General features: G+C 41.7%; 1 protein-coding gene across 18 annotated transcripts in view; it reads left to right on the top strand.

Annotated features, from left to right (window-relative positions):
• SV2B (synaptic vesicle glycoprotein 2B) overlaps positions 1 to 21,890 on the top strand; it is a 188,440-nt gene that overhangs the window by 132,946 nt on the left and 33,604 nt on the right. For 17 of the 18 annotated variants that reach the window (XM_063640102.1, XM_063640103.1, XM_055277142.2 and 14 more), the window contains 4 exons: positions 10,955 to 11,135; positions 11,505 to 11,656; positions 17,855 to 17,988; positions 19,757 to 19,846. In XM_063640102.1, the coding sequence (XP_063496172.1) occupies positions 10,955 to 11,135; positions 11,505 to 11,656; positions 17,855 to 17,988; positions 19,757 to 19,846 (557 nt within the window). The remainder of the gene's footprint in view (positions 1 to 10,954; positions 11,136 to 11,504; positions 11,657 to 17,854; positions 17,989 to 19,756; positions 19,847 to 21,890) is intronic. The other variant, XM_063640104.1, reaches the window with a different exon arrangement.

Below are 21,890 nucleotides of genomic sequence, written 5' to 3'. Positions count from 1 at the left end.
CTTGTACCATTGCTCTTTCTTGCCCCCTCTGGACACTTCCAGACCATTCTCCCTCTCTCCTCACTAAAAGATCTCATATTCGAATCTCTTGTCATCAGAGAGTATCACTTACTACACATTCTTGTTGCAGTCATCCACTGACTGGGTCATGTGCTCTCATTCCTGGAGAATTTTAGTTCCAGGTTCATCACTGTAACATTCCAACCGTATTTCTATTATTGTCCTTGGAGACTTTAATAAGTGATTTCCATTATCCTGGTCTGTCGTTTCCTTAAAGTCCTCTCGAATCTTTAGCCTTTTAATCTCTTATTACCCCCTTGTTCTCACCACATTCCTCACTGAGCTTAATGTCCATGTCCATAATCACAGTCACTTTCTGTGCACATCACCAGCTTCCTTGCACCTCTCTTACTCTGCTGTGTTCCCCACCCCTGGTTGCATCCGACTTTTCCTCCATCTGTCCCTAAACCCCGTTGCTGTACATGGGTGGTCAGGAACACAGAACATACAATGTTGCCCACTGGCCTCACTAAATTCATGATGCAGAGCCTCCAGAGGATCCTTTGTGCTGCCAGCCATCATCCTTCATTTCCCTCATCCCTTCACTCTCTCCTCGATGGTTATTTTGTGTCTTATCCACTATTTTCCAATTTTCAGCATCTCTTCCTCATCTTCACTCTCAGATTAATAAACTCAGTTCCTCCTGAACTGAGAACAACAGAAGTAACCAGAGAAGAACTTCCATAGCCCCTGTTATCACACCCAACTTCCTCGCTGCCTCTGTGCTGACCCCGTATTCTTGTGACAGTGGAGGAGCTGTAACGCTCACTGGCCTCCCTGTATCCCATCCCCTTTCACTTCCCCAGAACATCACTTTTGTAATCCTTTTTCTCATCATTTTGTAACTCCTCCTCATCAATATTTATCTCTCTTTGGAATCATTTCTACCAGCACACCACACATTTCTTCAGTCTTGATCCCACACACATCTTTTCTATTCCCTTTCCAGTAAAATTCACTGAACCCAGTTCCTCACTTTCCCTTCTCACTTGAGCCCACTTTCAGTAGAATGAATGAGTGAGGATGTTTCATCTTTAAGCAGGAGTTAATCCTCGCCTCTTCAGAAACCTGTTCTTTTCTAGATCACTCTTGGCCTCCACTTGCTCAGTTCAGCAGTCAGCTCTCATCCTTAGCTTATTCACCTGTTCACAGCAACTGTAACGGTTAGCCACTCTCTCCTCCTTGATGCACTTTCTTTATTGGACATCTAAGCTACCTCTGTCTCCTCATTTTCCAGCTGCCCATTGGCTGCTCCTTCTTGTTCTCCATCGCTGGTCTCTCTTCACATTCCATTTGAATGTTGGAATGTCTCAGTGCTTAGTCCTTGAATCTCTTGTGTATTGCCACTCACTTCTTTGGGGATTGTGTTCATTGTCTGCTTTCATTACCACCCTTCCTCTAGATGCCACCTTTAAAATGCATCCAGAATCCAGCCATGTCTTACCACTTTCCTGTACCTACCAACCTGGCCCAAGTCATCAGCGTCATTCACTTGAAATACATGAAAAACTGGACTTTACGATTCCACCTGTTGGAGGGAGAGGCTATTGAGGATGGATGGTCAGGGAAGGCCTCTTTGAGATTTCGCCTGAAATGTGAGAAGGAGCCAGCCATGCAAAGATCTGAACAAAGAACATTCTAGATAGAGGAAAGAGCAGTGTGAAGACTCTGAGGTGGGAGACAGCATAGGACATCAGTATCCAGGGGTTGCTCAATACTTGATAAAAGGGTGAATAGCAGAGTAAGAGTAACTGTCATAGGATGAAGAGATTTGACCCAGGAGTTACCTATTATTTTTTAAAATATGAATACTCACTTTCTGAACATGCTGTTAAAGGCTGCACAAATCTCTGTCACACAGGGTTCTCAAATAGTAGGTGAAACTACTGTTTGGCTAGTAGTGTTTTAAAACTCAGAGATTTTATTAACAATCTAGATTTCTGGTTCTTTTTGAAACTGTAGGAATAGGGTCTATCTTCTGTAACACAGCAGTTGGCTGAAGTTAGGTGGTGGCTGCTCCCTTTAGATGGGCATATATTCCTCAGTCCCCACACTCCCTATTAGGGATGTCTGGAAGTATCACCCATTTGTATAACCTGCCTGGGCCCTGTTGGCATCTGCTTTTGCCCTCTTATGAGACCCCTGGACTATTCCTATATCTCATCAGACACAATATTCCACCCTCTAGAAATGACCACAACTTGGTCTTAAGTGAAATGGCAGAGGCATCACTGAGCCTCATTGGGTTATGATCCTATCTGAGATGCCCACAGTGCCCAGGACAGCTATCAGAGGTGTCATACCTCCACTGGCCCAGGTGACACCTCCTCTTACCCATCTCACCTGGAGTCATTCTGGAGAGGAGGTACCAAAAGGGAAGCTGCTTTTCTGAAACATCTCTAGTGGGGTGGTATGCGAGCAAGGCATTTTCAGGGTTCTTGAAGTATCCTCAGGGAATCTTTCTTAATGCCTCTTCTTTTTAGCCTGAGAGAAGATTAAGGAAAGTGACAGATACCCCTTTGCCCCAAGACTAAGGTGAGCCCCAGTCAGAAACCTCGCTGTTGTCTTAAATCCTTTCTATTGCAGCTGCTTCCACTGTGGCTGTGGATGTGTCTCTACTCACCAAAGACACAGCCAGGAACCTGGGGTCCGGGTCTCCTCATTGCTCACTGCTTGGCCCAGAATGTTGTCTCATGGTTTCATCTTGGTTATCCATCTCCTGCAATGATAAAGTCTCTAGGCTGCCAGGCAAAGTCTTTAGTTTCCCCTATATATGGTTGGAGAGAGAACCTCTTCCTGATTTAAGGCTCTGTCCTTATATCCAATGTTGCTGAAGCAAGGGGCTTCTGTCTCTCAGACTCTCTTATCTGCCTGTAGACCCTCACCTCTGGGCCTATTGGTCACATTCAGAACCTAGAACTTCCAGGAGGGGCGGTTCTGCTCTTCTGCTGTGCTATGGCTCGCCCTGAGCTGAGGGGCCAGGGCGAGTGAGAATGTTGCATCCTCAGGCAGAGTGACAAATGCCTCACCCCAACCCTGCTGTCCTTGAAGAGCATTGGTGTATCTTTCTTCATGGGCTATGTCATAATTTGGGGCATTGGTGACTCACTCAACTATAATCCTAGGTTCTTTCATCAGATATTGGGAAAGTTTACTTACACTTTAATAATTGTGGTCAGAGAGGAAATCTCTTAACCTCAGTTTCCTCATCTGTTAAATGAAGCCATTAATACCTCCCTCACCAGGTTGGAATGACAAATTGAAATTATTATACATGTGATCTATCACAGTGTCTTACATATGGCAGGAGATCAACAAATGCTAATTTTTTTGTCCTTTCATTTCTCCTCTACACATTTGTATCCACATATCTTATGTGACATTTAGGAAAGAGTTCCAACTACCAAGAGAATGGACAAGTTAACCCACTTCTGAAGATTCATTCACTTGAGTTTACTGGACCCATAAAAGACTAGAAAAGTCGAACATGGTGATTCTAAATTGGTTTCCACTAGACGACATGTTAAAGCCAAACCTTTTTGACCCAAAAGAAAGTGTTTACTCATCCGGAAGTTTCCAAGCATCCAGATGCCACATAAACAAAGCACCTGGCTGACTTACCCAATGCATCTTATTTCACAGGATGTGCAGATGGATACCCTGATGTTCCTCCATGATTTAATACCAAAGTGAGAGTTCTTTGTGGGATTCCCATATATGTTAAAACATTTATCACATTTACCACTTTGAGGGACTGTGAATCCCATGCCCTAGTCCAAGAGAATATTACCCTTCAAGGGGGGTATATTTGGTTGAGTAATAAATAAATGGGATGGAAATGACAGGAATTACTTTTTAGAGATGTTATTATAGATGGGATGGAAATGGTTTAGTTGGAAGATGCTGATTTTTATTCCTGCAAAGCATATGCATACAGTCAAATAAATATTTGAGTCACTGCAGGAAAAAGAAGCTCATAATCCTCTCAGGATAATGAATGCATTTAATTTCTACATATTCAAGCAAGAAAAAGGTTAGAAGTGGTTTATTTGTCTTTGGTTAATTGCTAAATAAAGAAGCTCACCCACGCAGGGCCTCTTCTTTCATGTCACCACGGTAAGCCAGTGCGGTCTGATGGTACATCTTATCCTGCTGCCTCTGGTGTGGAGAGGAAATCTTCTGTCTGTGTGAAAAGCATCTCTAAAGCTGGAAAGAGGTTTCTGATATCTGCCAGCTCTCTGGAAGGATATTTGGCATCGTGTCTCAAGAGCCACAAACTTGTTGATTTTCTTCGATCTCATGATTCAATTTCTTGGAATCTATTCTGAGCAAATAACTAGAAACACCAACAAAGACATATGCATGAAATATTCTTTGCTGAGTTGTTTATTAAGTGAAAGGCTAGACTATGAAGCTTTCGATACAGAAAGATTTCTATCATGTAAATACAGTATGTAGTTATACACGTACAAATACAAACACAAAAAGAAAGCCTGCTAACAACAGCTGTCTCTGAGTGGTGGTATGATGAATAGATTTTTGCTTTACCTTTTATACATTTTGGGGGGTATTCCTCAGATTTTCTTACAGTGAATAGGAATTACTTTTAGATTATTTTATTTATTGAACAAATATTAATGGAGTACCTACTATGTGTACAGCTCTGTGCTAGAGACAGTGTCGAACTCTACTTAAGCAAAATCAACATGGTCCCTTTGTCCAGGAGTTTACAGTCACAGGAGTTTGGCAAATATCCAACAAATAAATATATAATATCAGATAGAGACATGTGATACAAAGGAAAAGCAATGGTATGCTGCCAAAAGACTCTCAGGGACGACTGAAATTTGGAACAGGAACCAACAAACTGTGGTCTACAAACCTATGACCTATTTTTTTTTTTACATTTTTAAGGGGTTGTAAATTTAAGAATAATAATATGATGTGACAGAGACCATAGAAGATTGGCAAAGTACATTTTACAAATAAAATATCTATGCTGTGTCCCTTTATAGAAAAAGTTGGTGGAGCCTTAATTTGGAACATCAGGGATGCCTTTCTAAGCAGATGACATTTAATGTGGGAACTGAAGAAATATGAGTTAGCAAAAAAAAAAAAAAATTCCCCCCTTCAAAGTTTTGTTAGAGGAAACTTCGAAAATATTTTTCAAAAAAAGCTTTTTATGGGAACCTGGCTCCTTCTCCAGGTAAGGAGAGAGGGAGGTCTATTTAAAGGGCATACTACTAAAAATAAGTTTCCTCTGCTATTCTCTATCCTCTTTCCTCATATTCCTTTAGTATATGATTGGCTTGTTTTTAAAATATCACCATCTTATTTTTATTTTTCTAATCCTGTGGCTTTCCAAGGTCCTAGATAATTTTAAGCTGTACTGCTAATAACATCAATAGCAGCTTTTATTAAATGTGCATTTACTTTGGTGCCAGGCATTTTGCTAGATACTTTAAATCCACTCCCCTATATAATCCTAACAACTCTGCAAAGATGAGCATTGAATTTTACAAAGATGTAATAGTGGTCAGAGAGGCTGAATGGGCTGCCCACAGGCACGCTGTGGTAATCATGCAGCCAGGACCATGGCCCAGATGTCTCAGTCTCAGAACTGGGCTCTTTCTTGCATGGGTGCCTGTCACTGCAGGCTCCTCCCTCTTCCAAGGAGGGGTATTCTATTTCCTTTGTTGTGTTACCACCAATTAAAAGTCTTTTCCACTCCACCACATCCCTCCTCCTTTCAACCTCCTCTTCCTCCTCCTGCTCCCCCTCCTCCTCCTTCTCCCCCTCCTCCTCCTTCTCCTTCTCCTTCTTCTCCTCTTCCTCCTCCTCCTTCATCTCCTCTGCTCTGCAGGTAGCAATCCTGGTTTTCAATTTCCTCAAAAATCTCAGTATATTAAGAGATCATTTTTCCCTAATATGCCACCAAGCTTGTTGAGTGAAATTGAGGGATGATTGAATTTCTAGCTTTCTAACTAGTTCCTTATCTGCTTCACACTCAGGTAATTTTTGATAACTCCACTGCACTCTAATTTTCCAAATGTATTTTTAAAATTTCTTTTGCTAAAGACAGATTTGAAGTGAGTCTAATAACGTAGCCATTCCAGAGACGTTGTTAATTTTGTATTTCCCTTCCCTGGTGATAGGCTCATTTTTCCTTCATTCTTCCTTTTCCTGGACTTCAAAGACAGCATTTGAGAAGCTCTTCTTATTCTCTCTGGTACCTCCATGACCTTGGATAGTGAGGTTTAGTAGTGAAAGCACCAGGCCTGGAGCCAGGAGACCAGAAATGCAGTACCAGCAGGTCCTCAGCCAGCATTGAGGTTCTGGGCAAGTTATTGACCCTTGCTGGGCCTCAGCCTCCTCGTCTGGTAAAACTAAGGGGTTGGATTCAACATCTAACTTCTAAAGTTTTTCAATTTATCTAGGTGTCTAGATCAGTCATGGGATAGTCAGGAGACAGAAATCATACCAGTTATTTGAAAAGAGAGATTTTAATGTAAAAATTATTAACAGGGTGGGTGAAATGCTTTTGAAAAGTATCACTGAGGTAGCAAATGCAGGGAGAAGCTCCCTCCCCTAGGGCTTGGAGAATAAAGGAAAGAGACTGGAATGATGATAATTTAGAATCTTGAGAAGGGGTTCCATAAAGCTGCAACTCAGCTCTCTGAAGAGAGGCCCTGGCTGGCAGTTGCTGGTGTCGGAGAGGAGAATGAAGTGCAGTGTGGCCTTTGCTAATTGGATGCAGCTGCTATCTGGAAAGTAATTGCTGCAGTCAGGGTGAAACCTACAGGAACAGAAAGGACAGGGCCTTTCTTCTTTCCCCAGCCCTGAAGCCTCCCTCTAGCGCCCTCTATTGGCAGAGCCTAGCAGAGAGTGTCTGGCAAAACTGACCGGGATTTGTGGACCAAGTAAGGTCTAGAAGGGTGGCTTTGGAGCTGAGGGACAATAACTTCATAACTGCACAGTGTTCATTGTTAAGATTGCAAACTTGTAGGTTAGAAGCCACTTTTTTGTTAAGGATATCTTTATTATTATTATTTATTTTTAAAGTGATTTATCATAGTTGTACATATTTTGGAGCACCTGTGATATTTTGATCCATGTGTACAATGTCATAAAGATCCTTGTCACGCCTGTAGTCCCAACACTTTGGGAGGCCGAGATGGGCGGATCACGAGGTCAGGAGATCAAGACCATCCTGGCTAACACGGTGAAACCGCGTCTCTACTAAAAATACAAAAAATTAGCTGGGTGTGGTGGTGGGCGCCTGTAGTCCCAGCTACTCCGGAGGCTGAGGCAGGAGGATGGCGTGAACCCGGGAGGTGGAGCTTGCAGTGAGCCGAGATTGCGCCACTGCACTCCAGCCTGGGCGACAGAGCATCTAAAACAAACAAACAAACAAACAAAAAAATGCCTTGTATGGCCTTAAGTAGTTTAATCAAACATTTGTGTCTGAGTTTATGTTTTTAATCTGAATATCTTCTTCCTTGGAAATTCACAGTACTTCATCTTTCATTATTTACATTTTTAAAAAATTAATTTAAAATTAATGAATGGGAAGGCAACTTGGAGATCATCTTTAGTTCAGTAATTGGTTTATAAATGAGGTGATTAATACCCTCAGAAAGTGAGAGGTTTTGCTCCCAAATCATACAACTAGTGAATGAGATCTTTGGGTTCCAAGGCCTGGATTCTCATCACTATTTACTGTTTATAGGAGGACAGATGTGCTGTAGCCTCTTGCTACTCAAAGTGTGGTCCCCAGACCAGCAGCACTGGCCTCAGCTGGCAGCTTGTTAGAGATGCAGAATCTCAGGGCCCATCTCAGGCCTGCTGAATCGGTATATGATTTTAACAAGATCCCCAGGTGATTTATGTGCACAGTAAAGTTTGAGAAGTGCTGAAGATAGCTTTGTTGAAGTAAAAGAAAAAATAGACTTTTATCGGATGCTAGTGTTTTTCTCTAGGGTGGACTCAGGGTGCAGAGTGTAGAGACTAGTTCTCAGCAAATCTCTGGACCACTCCCCTAAGTCTCTTTTCCTTCTCCCTGCTTTCAGTTTATGGGCCCATACACATACATGCAAACACCCATGTGCACACACACAATCACACATGCATGCATCCATACATCTACATTTTCACACACACACACACACACACACACACACACACACACACACACACACACACGTTTATGATCTGGCTTCCGTCCTACCCTCTAGCCTGAACCCTCACCAGGTTCCCCTACATGAACTATGCTCTACACGCTAGGCTACTTACGAGAAGTTGCCCAAACATATCAGACTTTCTTTTTGCCTCAGTCACCAAATGGAAATCTGACTAAATTCTGTTTGTCTTTCAAGAACAGCTCAATGTCTTTCTCTTGGAAGCCTTCCCACGTTGAGTGAATTATGTCCAAGCTTTGCTCTTCTTCTGGGTTTTAATAATACCTGACAGATACCTTTACTGAGCACCTTTTTTCTCACTCATAGATAATCATACATTTTATTGTTTATCTCCTTGAAAGGATGGAACCATTCCTCGCTTGGCAAGCAATACTGGGGGGTGAGGAGAGGAAGAAAGAATGAACTAATGTAGAGCGAAGGAATCTAACAAATGCTTATCTATAAAGAGCAGCAAAGTGTAATAGTTAAAGGATATAAGTTGGTTTTTTGAAAAGATAAACAAAAGTGACAAACTTTTAGCTAGACTAAGGAAAAAAGAAGGCTCAAATAAAATTAGAAATGAAAGAGAAGACATTACAACTGATACCACAGAAATATGAAGGATCACAGGAGATTATTATGAAAAATTGCACACAACCAGTTGTGTAATCTGGAAGAAATGCATACATTCCTAGAAACATGCAATCCACCAAGACTCAATTATGAAGAAATAGAAAATCTTAACAAACCAGTAATGACTAAAGAGATTGAATTAGTAACCAAAAACCTCTCAACAAAAGCCTAGGAACTGCTGGCTTCACTGTTGAATTCTACCAAATATTTAAAGAATAATTAATGCCAATCTTTCTCCAACTCTTCCAGAAAATTGAAGGGGAAGGAGTATTTACAAACTCATTTTACAAGTCCAGCATTACTCTGATACCAAAGCCAGAGAAAAACACTACAAGGAAAGAAAATTACAGGTCAATATTCCTGATGGACACAGATGCAATAATCCTCTACAAAATACTAGTAAATTAAATTTGACAGCACATTAAAAGGATCATACACCATGATCAAGTGAGATTTGTCCCTGGCATGAATGGATGTTTAAACATATGCAAATCAATAAATGTGATACACTACATTAACATAATAATGGATAAAAATAATATGATCATCTTAATAGATGCAGAAAAAGCATTTGACAAAATTCAGCATCCTTTCATGATAAAAATTCTCAACAAATTAGGTATAGAAGGCCACATATGACAAGCCCACAACTGACAATCATAATCAATAATGAAAAGCTGAAAGCTTTACCGCTAATATCAGCAACAAGACAAGAATGCCCACTCTTGCCACTTCTATTCAACATAGAGCAATTAGGCAAGAAAAAGAAATAAAAGTCATCCAAATCAGAAATGAAGAAGTAAAATGGTTTCTGCAGATGGCATCTTATACATAGAAAACCCTAAAGACTCCACCAAAAAATTGTTAGAACAAATAAATTCAGTAAAGTTGTAAAAGAAGAAACCAACATAAAAAATAGTAATGTTTCTATATGCTAACAATGAAGTATCTGAAAACAAAATCTAGGAAACAATCTCATTTACAATAACATTCAAACATACTTACGAATGAATTTAATCAAAGAAATGAAAGGTCTTTAAACTGAAAACTATAAGACATTGATGAAGAAATAGAAGAAGACACAAATAGGTGGAAAGATATCCCATGTTTATGGATAGAATTAATATTGTTAAAGTATCTATGCTGCCCAAAGTAATCTACAGATTCAATGCAGTCCCTATCAAACTTCCAATGGCATTTTTCATAGAAATAGAAAAAAAATCCTAAAATTCATATAGAACCACAACAGATTTGGATAGGCAAAGCAGTCTTGAGCCAAAAGAACAAAGCTCATAGCATCACACTACTTGCTTTCAAATATACTACAAAGCCATACTAATTAAAAAAAATGGTACTGGCCTAAACACAGACATATAGACCAGTGGAACAGAATAGAGAGCTTAGAAATAAATTCACACATTTATGGCCAATTGATTTCCAACAAAAGTGCCAAGAACACACAATAGGGGAAAGCAGTCCTTCAATAAATTGCATTGGGAAAACTGGATATTACATGCAGAAGAATGAAACTGGACCCTTATCTCACACCATATACAAATATGCTACATTTCCTTAAGTCTTGACATTGGTTGTAACTTGAAGAAAGGTCCTTCTTGGATGGTAATAACATAGCCGGCCTTGCTGGCAATTGCTGTTTTTCACTTCTACCATGTTCTTCCTTCCTAATATCCACTTTGCCACACTTTACCCTGGAAATTCTCTCCTTAAACACAATCCACCAGTTGAGGGCTTTTGCAACACAAAGACTTTCCTTGCTTAAAAAATTACAGCATTTCCCTTGTCTGCAGATTATGTACCTAAATGACTGGTCTTACGGCTATCTCAGTTTTGGTTGATCTGTGTTAGTCTGTGTATATGTGAGGCCATTTTTAAGATAACATTTGTAAAAAGTCATATTTGTATAGCACTTCCAAATTGCCACAAATATCGCATTCCACCATTTTGTGTCTATGACATAGAAATTCTAGGATAAGTAAAAATGAATATTGTATTTTGTAAACATTATATAGTCTCTCATCTTTTGTCTTTTCTCTCTATTCTCTCCCTCCTTCCCCTCATTGCAGGGATGATAGTCTACTTGGGAATGATGGCGGGGGCCTTCATCCTGGGAGGCCTGGCTGATAAGCTGGGAAGGAAGCGAGTCCTCAGCATGTCTCTGGCTGTCAATGCCTCCTTCGCCTCCCTCTCTTCCTTCGTGCAGGGATATGGAGCCTTCCTCTTCTGCCGACTCATCTCAGGCATCGGGTACGTTCTTAGGGAGCTGGAGCTGGACCCTCCCAGACCAATGGCCCATCCATTCTGGTACTCTAGCTCCGAGAGGTAACTCCAGAAACCCTTGGACTGACTGAGTTTTTGTTTGACTTTCAGGATACTATATTAAAGTTGAACCTTAGAAAGAGCTAGGGTTAGGATTAGCCTCTGAAGTCAGCATGCAATGTCAAAATAATCCAAGACTGCTTCCCACATGTAGAGAGGAACTACCTGGCCGGTCTCTCAGATTCACTGGGTCCTTTCACCACAGAGCCTAAGGTGGGGTATAGGCAACTTGGTTTCTGCTATGACCATTTTTAGTGTATGACTTGATTCTTTCTCTCTGGCATTTTTCCTTCGCAGTATTGGGGGTGCTCTGCCGATTGTTTTTGCCTATTTTTCTGAATTCTTGTCTCGGGAGAAACGAGGAGAACACCTCAGTTGGCTGGGCATCTTCTGGATGACTGGGGGCCTCTACGCATCTGCCATGGCCTGGAGCATCATCCCACACTATGGTGAGCCATGGCTCAAAACAGCCCAGGGGCCCCTGTTTCTATGGCTCCTGCACCCAAACTATAGTTCCTATCCTCAGCCTTATTCCATGTACTCACGCACGGTTCCCGTATGTGACCTTGATCTTTCTTAACAACTTCTAACATTGCAGACACATTGTTAATTTCAATTCAATATCTTTTTTGAAAAATATATCCTGTCCTCCCTCTCTTCCTCCCCTTCCTTCATTCTTCCCTTTCTCCTTTCCCCTCTCCCTTTCTTGTTTCCTTACTTTTATTTGAAATAATTTCAACCTTCATCTCCTCCTGCAGCCCTCCTCCCCCTGAGCAAGTTAGGTTTTGGTAACCTGATTGAATAGATGACAGGTATGTGACAAAAGCCAAGAGAAGTTGGTGACTTGCTCAAGGCTATGTCCCTGGCATGTGGTGGAGTGGGGGCTGGAGTCCTGATGTCCCCTCAGGTGCAGTAGGCTTGTACTCTTTCTGCCCTAGTGCCTGCTGTCACTCTTGTTTGGCCGTGAAAGTGCAGCAGCCCTTATAGACAAGGTCATGGTTTCAGCCTGGACAATTTTATTTTCCTGGATAATTGTAAACACTGTATTCTCTGGACAGAGACCTGGCAACATCAACTTTTACTACTGGTTTTGTCAAGAGCAAAGTAGGGAGAAGACAGCAATTTTGACTTTGATTCTGCTTTTGGAGTATACTGAGTAATACTATCATCATCATTCAAAATCATTTTTGGTAAATCACTGATTATGAGTATAGGTTTAGCAGTGATTTAGAATCCTCAGACCCCGAGGGGGTAGCAGACAGCTGCCTCTGAAGCTAACCGATAATTTACCACCTATTTATTGTCTTGTTTTAAATATGACCCTCTCTGCTGTGCTTTCTGAGCTAATGGAGGCTCCATGTATATCTTTTTAAGAACAAGCTTTGGTTTAGACAGTACCTACTGTATTAGTTAAGGTGTTACTGGGTACATTACCCTGACAAGCTGATAAACCCTGAAATCTCAGTGTTTTAACACAGTGAAAGCTTCTCCGTTATGTGAGGTCCAGCTGGCATTTCTAATCTGCAGGTGGCTCTGCTCCATCAGTAATTCTGGAGTTTAGACTCCTTCCATTGTGTCATTCTGTCATCTTCAACATAGAGCTTATAAAGTCTCCGGTTTGGGGAAAGAGAATGGGCAGTTGTAGATTGGCTAAAGGCCAGGAAGTGGAGCACACTCACCATCTCCGCTCACATTCCAGCAGCCCCTGATCTGTAACATGCCTGCACCCTTCTGCAAGGGACACTGGGTAACAGTCTAGCTGTGTGCCCACAAAGTAGAGGAAGTGGGTTTGGGAGCACCATGTCATCTTTGCCATATCTAGTACTTGAAAATTCACTGGATTTTATATCAGAAACAGAAGAAATATGAAAAGGAATAGTGAAATAAAGAGTTGAAGAGTTTTCCAGCCAATTCTGTCATTCTAGTTCTCCATAATTTTAGATACAAAATTGTATTACTGCTACTATCAGGTTCTGCAAGACATCCCTCACTCAAATGCACACTTTAATTGCCCTTGTGCTATGTACTATGCTGTTGATTATATGGTTTTGAGGCATTGCTTTCCTTTTTCTTTTTTTCCTCACAATTATTGATATAATATCATTTTCTCTGTTAGCTGGTCCAAATGTTTGAATACTAAGGGATTATTTTCACTTCTTTTTTTTTTTTTTTTTTCTGAGATGGAGTCTTGCTCTATCGCCCAGGCTGGAGTGCAGTGGCATGATCTGAGTTCACTGCAACCTCTGCCTCCCAGGTTCAAGCATACTCGTGTCTCAGCCACCCAAGTAGCTGGGATTACAGGTGTGTGCCACCACATCCAGCTAATTTTTGTATTTTTAGTAGAGTCAGGGTTTCACCATGTTGGCCAGGCTGGTCTCCGACGTCTGACCTCAAGTGATCCACCCGCCTCAGCTTCCCAAAGTGCTGGGATTACAGATGTGAGCCACAGTGCCCGGCTTATTTTCACATTTAAATGAAGTGATTGAAAAACCTTTTATGGAGGGAAGCAACTGAAATCTAAATAAAAGCTGAATCCAAATAGTGGTGCTGTGTGATACGGGACAAGTCAATCCATCTTTTCAGCCTTGGTTCTTTCACCTATAAAATGGAGGGGAGAAAGGACACAAAATGAATCAGCTCTAGATATACCTGCCAGCCCGAACCTTTGGCAATTCTTGGTGTGCACAGAGGAATGAATGTTGAGAAAAATTCCAAGATAATTCTAGTACTCAGGCCAACTTCCCTCCTGGAAGCATTAGCAATATGAGACTTTCTGTTTGCAGACTGCTTGTTTCATGGGGAAAGCCCGCCTTCACACTTGGCCAATGAGAAAGGGTCTTTGATTTCCCTCTGATTGGATCAGCCTTGGTCATGTGTCCACCTCAGCCAACCACTATACACCAAGAGATGCAGGTCCAGAAGGGTTTAGATCCACTTCCTTTCCCATCCCTGGAGCTAGGGGTAGGGTCAGTCCCACCCAAACCATAGGTGTGCAACACAGTGGTGAAGAAAAGGCAGGAGGATGTTGTGAGGGAAGCTAGCAACCCACGTCTTTTTTTCAATTCACAAACACACACACTTACACAGACACACACACTATTGTCTAAGTGTCTGATTTCTAGGAAAGCAATAAAAGAATTCAGGTTGGGGACATGTTGACCAACATAGATGGGATGTCCATGGCAGAGGGGCTCCATGGTAATTGTCTGACCACTGCGGGCTGACAGCAGGGCTTGTGGTTAAATATTTTACCGCAAATGAGATTATTATTCTAAATTACGTAACTCAGGAATGGAAAACTAAACATCGCATGTTCTCACTCATAAGTAGGAGCTAAGCTATGAGGATGCAAAGGCATAAGAATGACACAAGGGACTTTGGGGACTCGGGGAAAGGGTGGGAAGGGTGTGAGGTATAAAAGACTACAAATTGTGTGCAGTGCATACTGCTTGGGTGATGCGTGCACCAAAGTCTCACAAATCACTGCTAAAGAACTTACTCATGTAACCAAACACCATCTGTTCCCCAATAACCTATGGAAATAAAAAATTAAAAAAATTATTTTACCCCAGATGGACAGGACATTTCCCTATGTGTATGCCTGTATGATATCTGTGACTTTTATATTCCATTTTAAAATAGAAGCCTCCTGGATGATCAGGCTTAATTGAAACAATTGTTCACTTGGGGGAAACCCAACCTAGAAATGTGGTAGGCCAGAATCACAGTGTAACAAGAGCCATTATTTATCTTAATCCTCAGATGTTTTGTCCGCAGTGAACCAGACATTTGGTGGTATTTTCCAGTGTGCCTAATGCGTTAATCTTCTAACAAATGCAAGTGTAGCTTTAGAGAAGAGACTGATATTTGTGTGTACAGCTTGTGTAAACTGTTTAATTGATTTTGCAAGAATAAAGTAAGGGGAAGCCTTGGCACCAGAAATTTGAGTGACTGGCTCTTTGAGAAAGAAAATTACAAAGCTCAGAATGTTTTCTTGTGAACTCATGGGTAAAGCTCAGAAAAAAAAAATGGATATATTATGGAAGATTAATTCCCATTGTAGTCAGCATTACCAGCTGTTTGTGAAATCCTGACAGAGAAAAGTAGGGCAAGCTAGAAGATCAGCAAACAGAGCAATCCCTTCCTCCAAATTAATATTGTTCCAAATATTTGGAAGCAGTTTGCCATTTAATTTTATTTAATTTAGGGCCCTGAAGATGTGCCTAATGAATGTGATAAATGCAGATTACTGAAATCACCATAAAAGCCATAGAGGCGTGAGGGAATAATGGATTTTGTATAATTCGTGCATCTTTTCATAAAGAAAAATGTGACTGAGAAGGAAATCGAGTAGGGCAAATTTTAAATGGGTATTATTTTTCATCTTCAAACAGGCAGACCTGTTATCCTAAACTAGGGTTTTTAATTGACCACAACAAGCAAGCATGCAGCTTACTGCTTGAAAGGGTCTTGCCTCACCCAAGCTGGGGTGCAGTGGCCTTTGAAGCTTACTACAGCCTCAAACTTCTGGGCCCAGGTGATCCTCAGCCTCCTAATGGTCTTTGTAGACCGCCTGATGGAGTCTCATGGCACAAGAAGATTAAAACAATGTCTCCAATTTTAATAAATTTTTGCAATCCAAAAAAAAAAGATCTTTTTGAAGCAGAATACTTTATAAACATAACTGCTTCTGCCCCTCTTCGCTGGTTATCCATCTGAGTTTGACTGCTGTGTGGTTTTGATCACCTTTACTTCTAATGATGCCAGAATCGTTTTTGCACGTGAGCTGAGAATGTGTAAATATTGCTATGGTTTTATCTTCCTCTTTCTAGTGTTACTCCCAGGAGAAAGGAAGGGCTTTTTAATTAAAATTAAAATGAATGAACAAACCTCAGTGAGATGATAAGAGACCAAGCTGGGCAAAAAGAGATTTGATTCTGATTGAATGTATTGGATGAGGTTTGTGTTCAGTTGCTGTGGCCAAAGGTGTCCAAGGGACCACAGTCCCACATTTCCACACCGGGATTCCCTCTACCTAGTCTTTTAATTGTACAAATAGAGTAGAAAATGTCTGCAGGAACAGCAGGTAATTGGTTAGGAGTCTGCTGCGAGTAGAACGAGCTGAACCACAACGGGGAGTAATAAAAATTCAAGGCAAGCTGTTTGCCACTGGAGTTGGCCATATGTTATATTTCTAAGTAAATGAAATAGAAGTTTTATATCCAAATAACTATTGCCCTCTAAACTTTATAAATTGATATGTTTAGTTACGTAGTCTTGTCTTTCACAAATACCATTTGAATTGTCTTCAGAAATACTTTATGGCATGAGAAAACCAGTCTATTTTGTAACCTCGGTTCTATTTTTTTAAAATTCTTTTGCTGATCTTTGCTGATATTTGTCTATTTTATTCAACATCCTTGGCACTAAATGTCATGGAGCTATTTCTAAAAAAAAATCAAATGTACTCTCAAAGCAGGTGAAGTATGATGGGTTGCTAGGAGCGTTCACACATAGCAAATCTGTGGAGGTATCATTACCTGTATTCTACAGCTGCGAAAACCCACCAATGCAATTTGATGGGATCAGACCAGAATTTGAACTCTGATCTCTGTGACTGCAAAAGTCTAGGCTCTTTCCGCTTTATTACTTAAAAGAGGGAAGTTTGCTACCCATGAGACTATTCAAAACAATGCTTGAATGTAATTTCTGAATATGGGTTTTAGCGATGCTTTGAATAATGATGATTGAATAGGAGCTAGTTATCTTCCCATTTCAATGATGATGGGATGCATTTGAACGTAGAAGTTCAGTCTCTCATTTAAAAAATGTGTGTAGTCATATAACAACTTACAATGTTTTTCAAAATGTGGTCCTGAACCCTTTGCACTGGATCACCTGGAGCTGGCATTGCCCTTTGACGTTGGAAAGAGGGATCTCCAATAGAAGCCCTGGGCCATATGAGGCCCTGCTCTGGCCTTCCTCTGGCTGCACCGCTTCCCATAAGGCAAGGCATCTCTGAGGCCACGACCCCCATCCCCATCTTCATCCAGATTATGCTTTGGGTGCTCAGGACTCAGGAATTCCCATAGACTCAAGAAATCAAGACAAGAGTGCCCATTCTCATCACAGTGGTGTATCCACGCATGTCTGCATGAGGTCCCTCATTTGGAAGGAGGGGGTGGGGGATTGAAAAGGGGATGTGGCATATGTGGGTGTAAATTCTGGGCCTAGACTTCTAGCTTGTTGCTTGTCAAGGCAGGCAAATAGAATTTGTTTCATTTAACAATTTGCCATCTTAAAATATAATGATTCTATAGAGATATGGGCTATTGCTTCTGTTTGTACTCTTATCCAAGGCTCTGTAAATGTCAGGCCGGGCCTGGACCTGGGGATTTGTCAGAATGCAGATTTTGACAAATTTGCAATGTGAGAAATATCATTTTGCAGATTTGTCAAGATGCAGCTCCTATCCCAGGCTTATGACTCAGAAGCTTCGGAGGCACAGCTGAGGAGTCTGCATTTTAACCACCTCCCCGGGTGACTCTCTTGTGCCCTGAAGTTTGTGAGCCAGGGCTTCAGAGTCACTCTTCTGTAGAGGAAAAGATCATGTCCCAGAAATCCTTTGACTGACTGCTCCTTTGCAGGCTGGGGCTTCAGCATGGGGACCAATTACCACTTCCATAGCTGGAGAGTGTTTGTCATCGTCTGTGCTCTGCCCTGCACCGTGTCCATGGTGGCCCTGAAGTTCATGCCAGAGAGCCCAAGGTTTCTGCTAGAGGTGAGTCAGTGCTTTTCCACCAGGGTGAGAGCGACAGAACAGCCACAGGAATGCAGCCTCGCTTCCTTCTCTCAGCCCCTAGTCCCACATCCTCTGCTGCTTATGTGTTGCAAATTCCCCCCGGGGTCAGCTGACCTCACTCATCATTAAATCTGGCACCCTGCCTGCTGTGTTGGTGGCAGGTCATGGATTCACGGACTGCAAATGCTGGATGGTTCAAGAGCTTGTGGATCCTAGAGCAGGAGCTCTTTCCCAAGGCTGTGCAGTGGTGGAAGGGAAGCTCCTGAGCTGCCTCACGGCACCCACTGTCCCCCAAGGTCCTGATTAGGAAGTTTTTTAGCCTGGGCTACACAGGGAGACCTCATCTCTACAAAAATAAAAAAAAAAATTAGTTGAGCGATTTGGTGCATGCATGCCTGTGGTCCCATCTACTTGGGAGGCAGAGGTGGGAGGACTGCTTGGGCCCCAGAGATAAAGGCTGGAGACAGCCATGGTTGTGTCACTGCACTCCAGTCTGGGCAACAAAGAGACACCCTGTCTCAAAAAAATAAAAATAAAAATAAGTAAATAAATAAATAAATAAATGAAGGAAGCTCTTTAGAGCTGCTGTTTTTCCGCGTTTGGCACTGACAGCTATGGTACAGCTTATTGCTGCTCCTAAGCCCTTCAGGTCTCTTAGTTACACAGGGTCCCCAGCCACCAGACAGCTGCATCTGTGTCCTGAGAGATGAGTCCCATGAGCCTTCCAATAGCAGGGGAACCTCCTGCTTGCAGAAGTCAGACAGTGCAGGAGCAGGCCGAGGGGCAACAGGACCTTGAGGCTCTTCCAGCCCCAATCTGCAGAGTCCACTTATCTGCCTCCTTCCTAAGCCATCTGCAGAGTGATCCCCCATGTCGAATGTCCGTGTTCACCCCTTTTGATCAGGAGGCAGATGCAACAGGGAGTTTTGCACCCTTGGTCGGATGTGAGTGTCCTAGAGCTGCTGTAGCAAAATGCCACAAACTGAGTGACTTAAAACGACAAATTTGTCTCACAGTTTCAGAGGCTAGAAGTCCCAAATCAAAGCACCAGCAAGGTCACGCTCCCTCACAAAACTGTAGGGGGGACTCCTTCCTTGCCTCTTCCAGATTCTGGTGGTTTGCGGCAATTTTGACCATTCCTTGGCTTGCAGCTGCATCACTCCAGTCGTGGCCTTCATCATCACATGGCGTCCTCCCTGATGCCTCTGTGTCTCCACATGGATGTCTTCCTATAAGGGCAGCAGTTATATCGAATCAAGGCTCCACCTACTCCAGAATGTCATAATCTTAATTTAGCTAATTGCACCTGCCACAACGCTATTTCCAAATAAAGTCACTCTCTGTGGTACTGGGGATTAGCACTTCACCGTATCTTTTTTGGGGGACACAATTCAACCTGTAACACATTCTTTGCCTTATCTCATCAGTGATGAATGTGCTTCCCACACCACAGTCCATTCAACCTTATAACTGTGATTAGTTACTCAGAGTGTATAATGATGATACTACCTAGCATTTACACCTTGAAAGCACAACCTTATTATCCTTGTGAGAATGGCTGGGGATGGAATCTCGTCCTGGCCTTTCACAGGTCCTAGATGGTAATGAGTCCATGTGCAATTGCCTCAGACCTGATAGGAATGCTCGTCTCAACATTCCCATTGAGTTTGTAGGATTTTCCACCCCTAATGAACAGAAGGCAGAGTCAGCAATGAATTTTTCCTGTGTCTTTCCTTGGTTTCACCAGATGGGCAAACATGATGAAGCCTGGATGATTCTCAAGCAAGTCCATGACACCAACATGAGAGCTAAGGGGACCCCAGAGAAAGTGTTCACGGTGAGTGTGGGGTTGCCTGCCAATAAGAAGGGGGTTCTCCTCTTCACTGCTTTGGTTTGCTAAAAAGTAATTTAAGCACATAACAAAATTTGTCAAAAGGAGAACAAAGACTGATATTGCTGTTACTTTATAATAATTATTCTTCTCATTTTGATGGATATCCTTTGAGGTTTTTCCTTAGGTTGCCTGTTGTTTTTAAAAATGGTGCCAGGCGTGGTGGCTCATGCCTGTAATCCCAGCACTTTGGGAGGCTGTATTAGTCCATTTCATGCTGCTGATAAAGACATACCCGAGACTGGGAAGAAAAAGAAGTTGAATTGGACTTACAGTTCGGTATGGCTGGGGAGGCCTCAGAATCATGGCGGGAGGCGAAAGGCACTTCTTACATGGTGGTGGCAAGAGAAAATGAGGAATTTGCAAAAGCAGAAACCCCTGATAAACCCATCAGATCTCATGAGACTTACTCACTACCATGAGAACAGTATGGGGGAACCACCCCCATGATTAAAATTATCTCCCATCATGTCCCTCCCACAACATGTGGGAATTATGGGAGTACAATTCAAGATAAGATTTGTGTGAGAACGCAGAGCCACACCATATCAGAGGCCGAGGCTGGCAGATCACTTGAAGTCAGGGGTTCAAGACCAGCCTGGCCAACATGGCAAAACCCCGTCTCCACTAAAAATACAAAAAAATTAGCTGGGCATGGTGGCATGTGCCTATAATCCCAGCTACTCAGGAGGCTGAGGCATGAGAATTGCTTGAACCCAGGATGCAGAGGTTGCAGTGAGCTGAGATGGTGCCACTGCACTCCAGCCTGGGCAACAGAGCAGGACTGTATCTGAAAAAAAATGATAACAGAAATAAACAGACTTCTCTGGGGATAAGTATATGTATGTATATTTATGTGTACATATTATTTAACAGTATAGCACTCATTATCATTTTATATGTTGTCTCCTGGTATTCATAATCATCATTTTAATAAACAGTAATGTTACAAACATTAACACAGTTTTCCTAACACATCTCTAATGTTAGAAGCTTATTTATCCAGTTTTACTACCTTATTCCTGTAAATATTAGTGCAATGAACCTTCTTGTGCACATAGTTCCTTCCCCTTCATGTTCTAGGATTGTTTTATTTCTAGGAGTAAACTCCTAGAAATAAAAGTGCTGGCTCAGAGAGCTTGGATATTTATATAGCTCTTGAGATACACTGCCAAATCATAATACATTTCAACTGGGTTGTACCAATCTACAATGCCACAGGCAATAGGGGACCCATTTCTTTACATCCTTACCATCATTGGCTATTAGTCTGAATTTTGTTTCTTGCCAGTTTTAAAAGCAAACAAAACAAAACAAATAAACAAAACAAAATGGTAAATGGTAATTTCTATGAAGATGGCCTGATAGTTACAGAGATGCTGTCTTCCTGCCTGCCATGATCTGACAAACCAGGAGGCTATAGGCATCTTTGTGCACCTGTTTTTATAACTTCCCCTACTGCAAATCCATTTTCTCAAGGAAACCTTCCTGGAGTAACTCCTACCTAACTTTGATTCACTGCTTTTGATTTTTTAGCTTCCATAATTTCAGTCTCGAGTAAACCATTTACCCTTGTTAACCTGTTGCTTCAAGCGTCTGCTTTTCAGGCGGGATCACACGGTGGCTAAGCACCTGCATCCAAAGTATCAAATCCCAGTTTTGACACTTTCTAGCTGTGTGGCCTTAGGCAAGGTACTCTCTGTGCCTCATTTTTCTCACGGAGAAAAGAGGGATAATCATATCTATATATGTGGCTATTGTAAGGATTAAGTAAAACAACAACAGCAACAAACAAACAAAAAAAACCAGTGCCTGGCTTGGAGTAAGTGCTACACAGACGTTAACCATTATTTAAATTATTATGACATTTTTTCATAAATTAACTCAAGTTATAAATTTTATGGAAAATTCCTCAATGGGATATTTTCTCAATTCTGATGCTTCTAAAATATCTGAAATATGGGACAAATGCTTTTCCTGCATTTTTTTT

The sequence above is a fragment of the Symphalangus syndactylus genome, chromosome 5 (assembly GCF_028878055.3).
Source record: "Symphalangus syndactylus isolate Jambi chromosome 5, NHGRI_mSymSyn1-v2.1_pri, whole genome shotgun sequence".
Taxonomy (NCBI): Eukaryota; Metazoa; Chordata; class Mammalia; order Primates; family Hylobatidae; genus Symphalangus; species Symphalangus syndactylus.
Note: the sequence above shows the minus strand (reverse complement) of the source record. Positions and strands in the feature narration are given on the sequence as shown.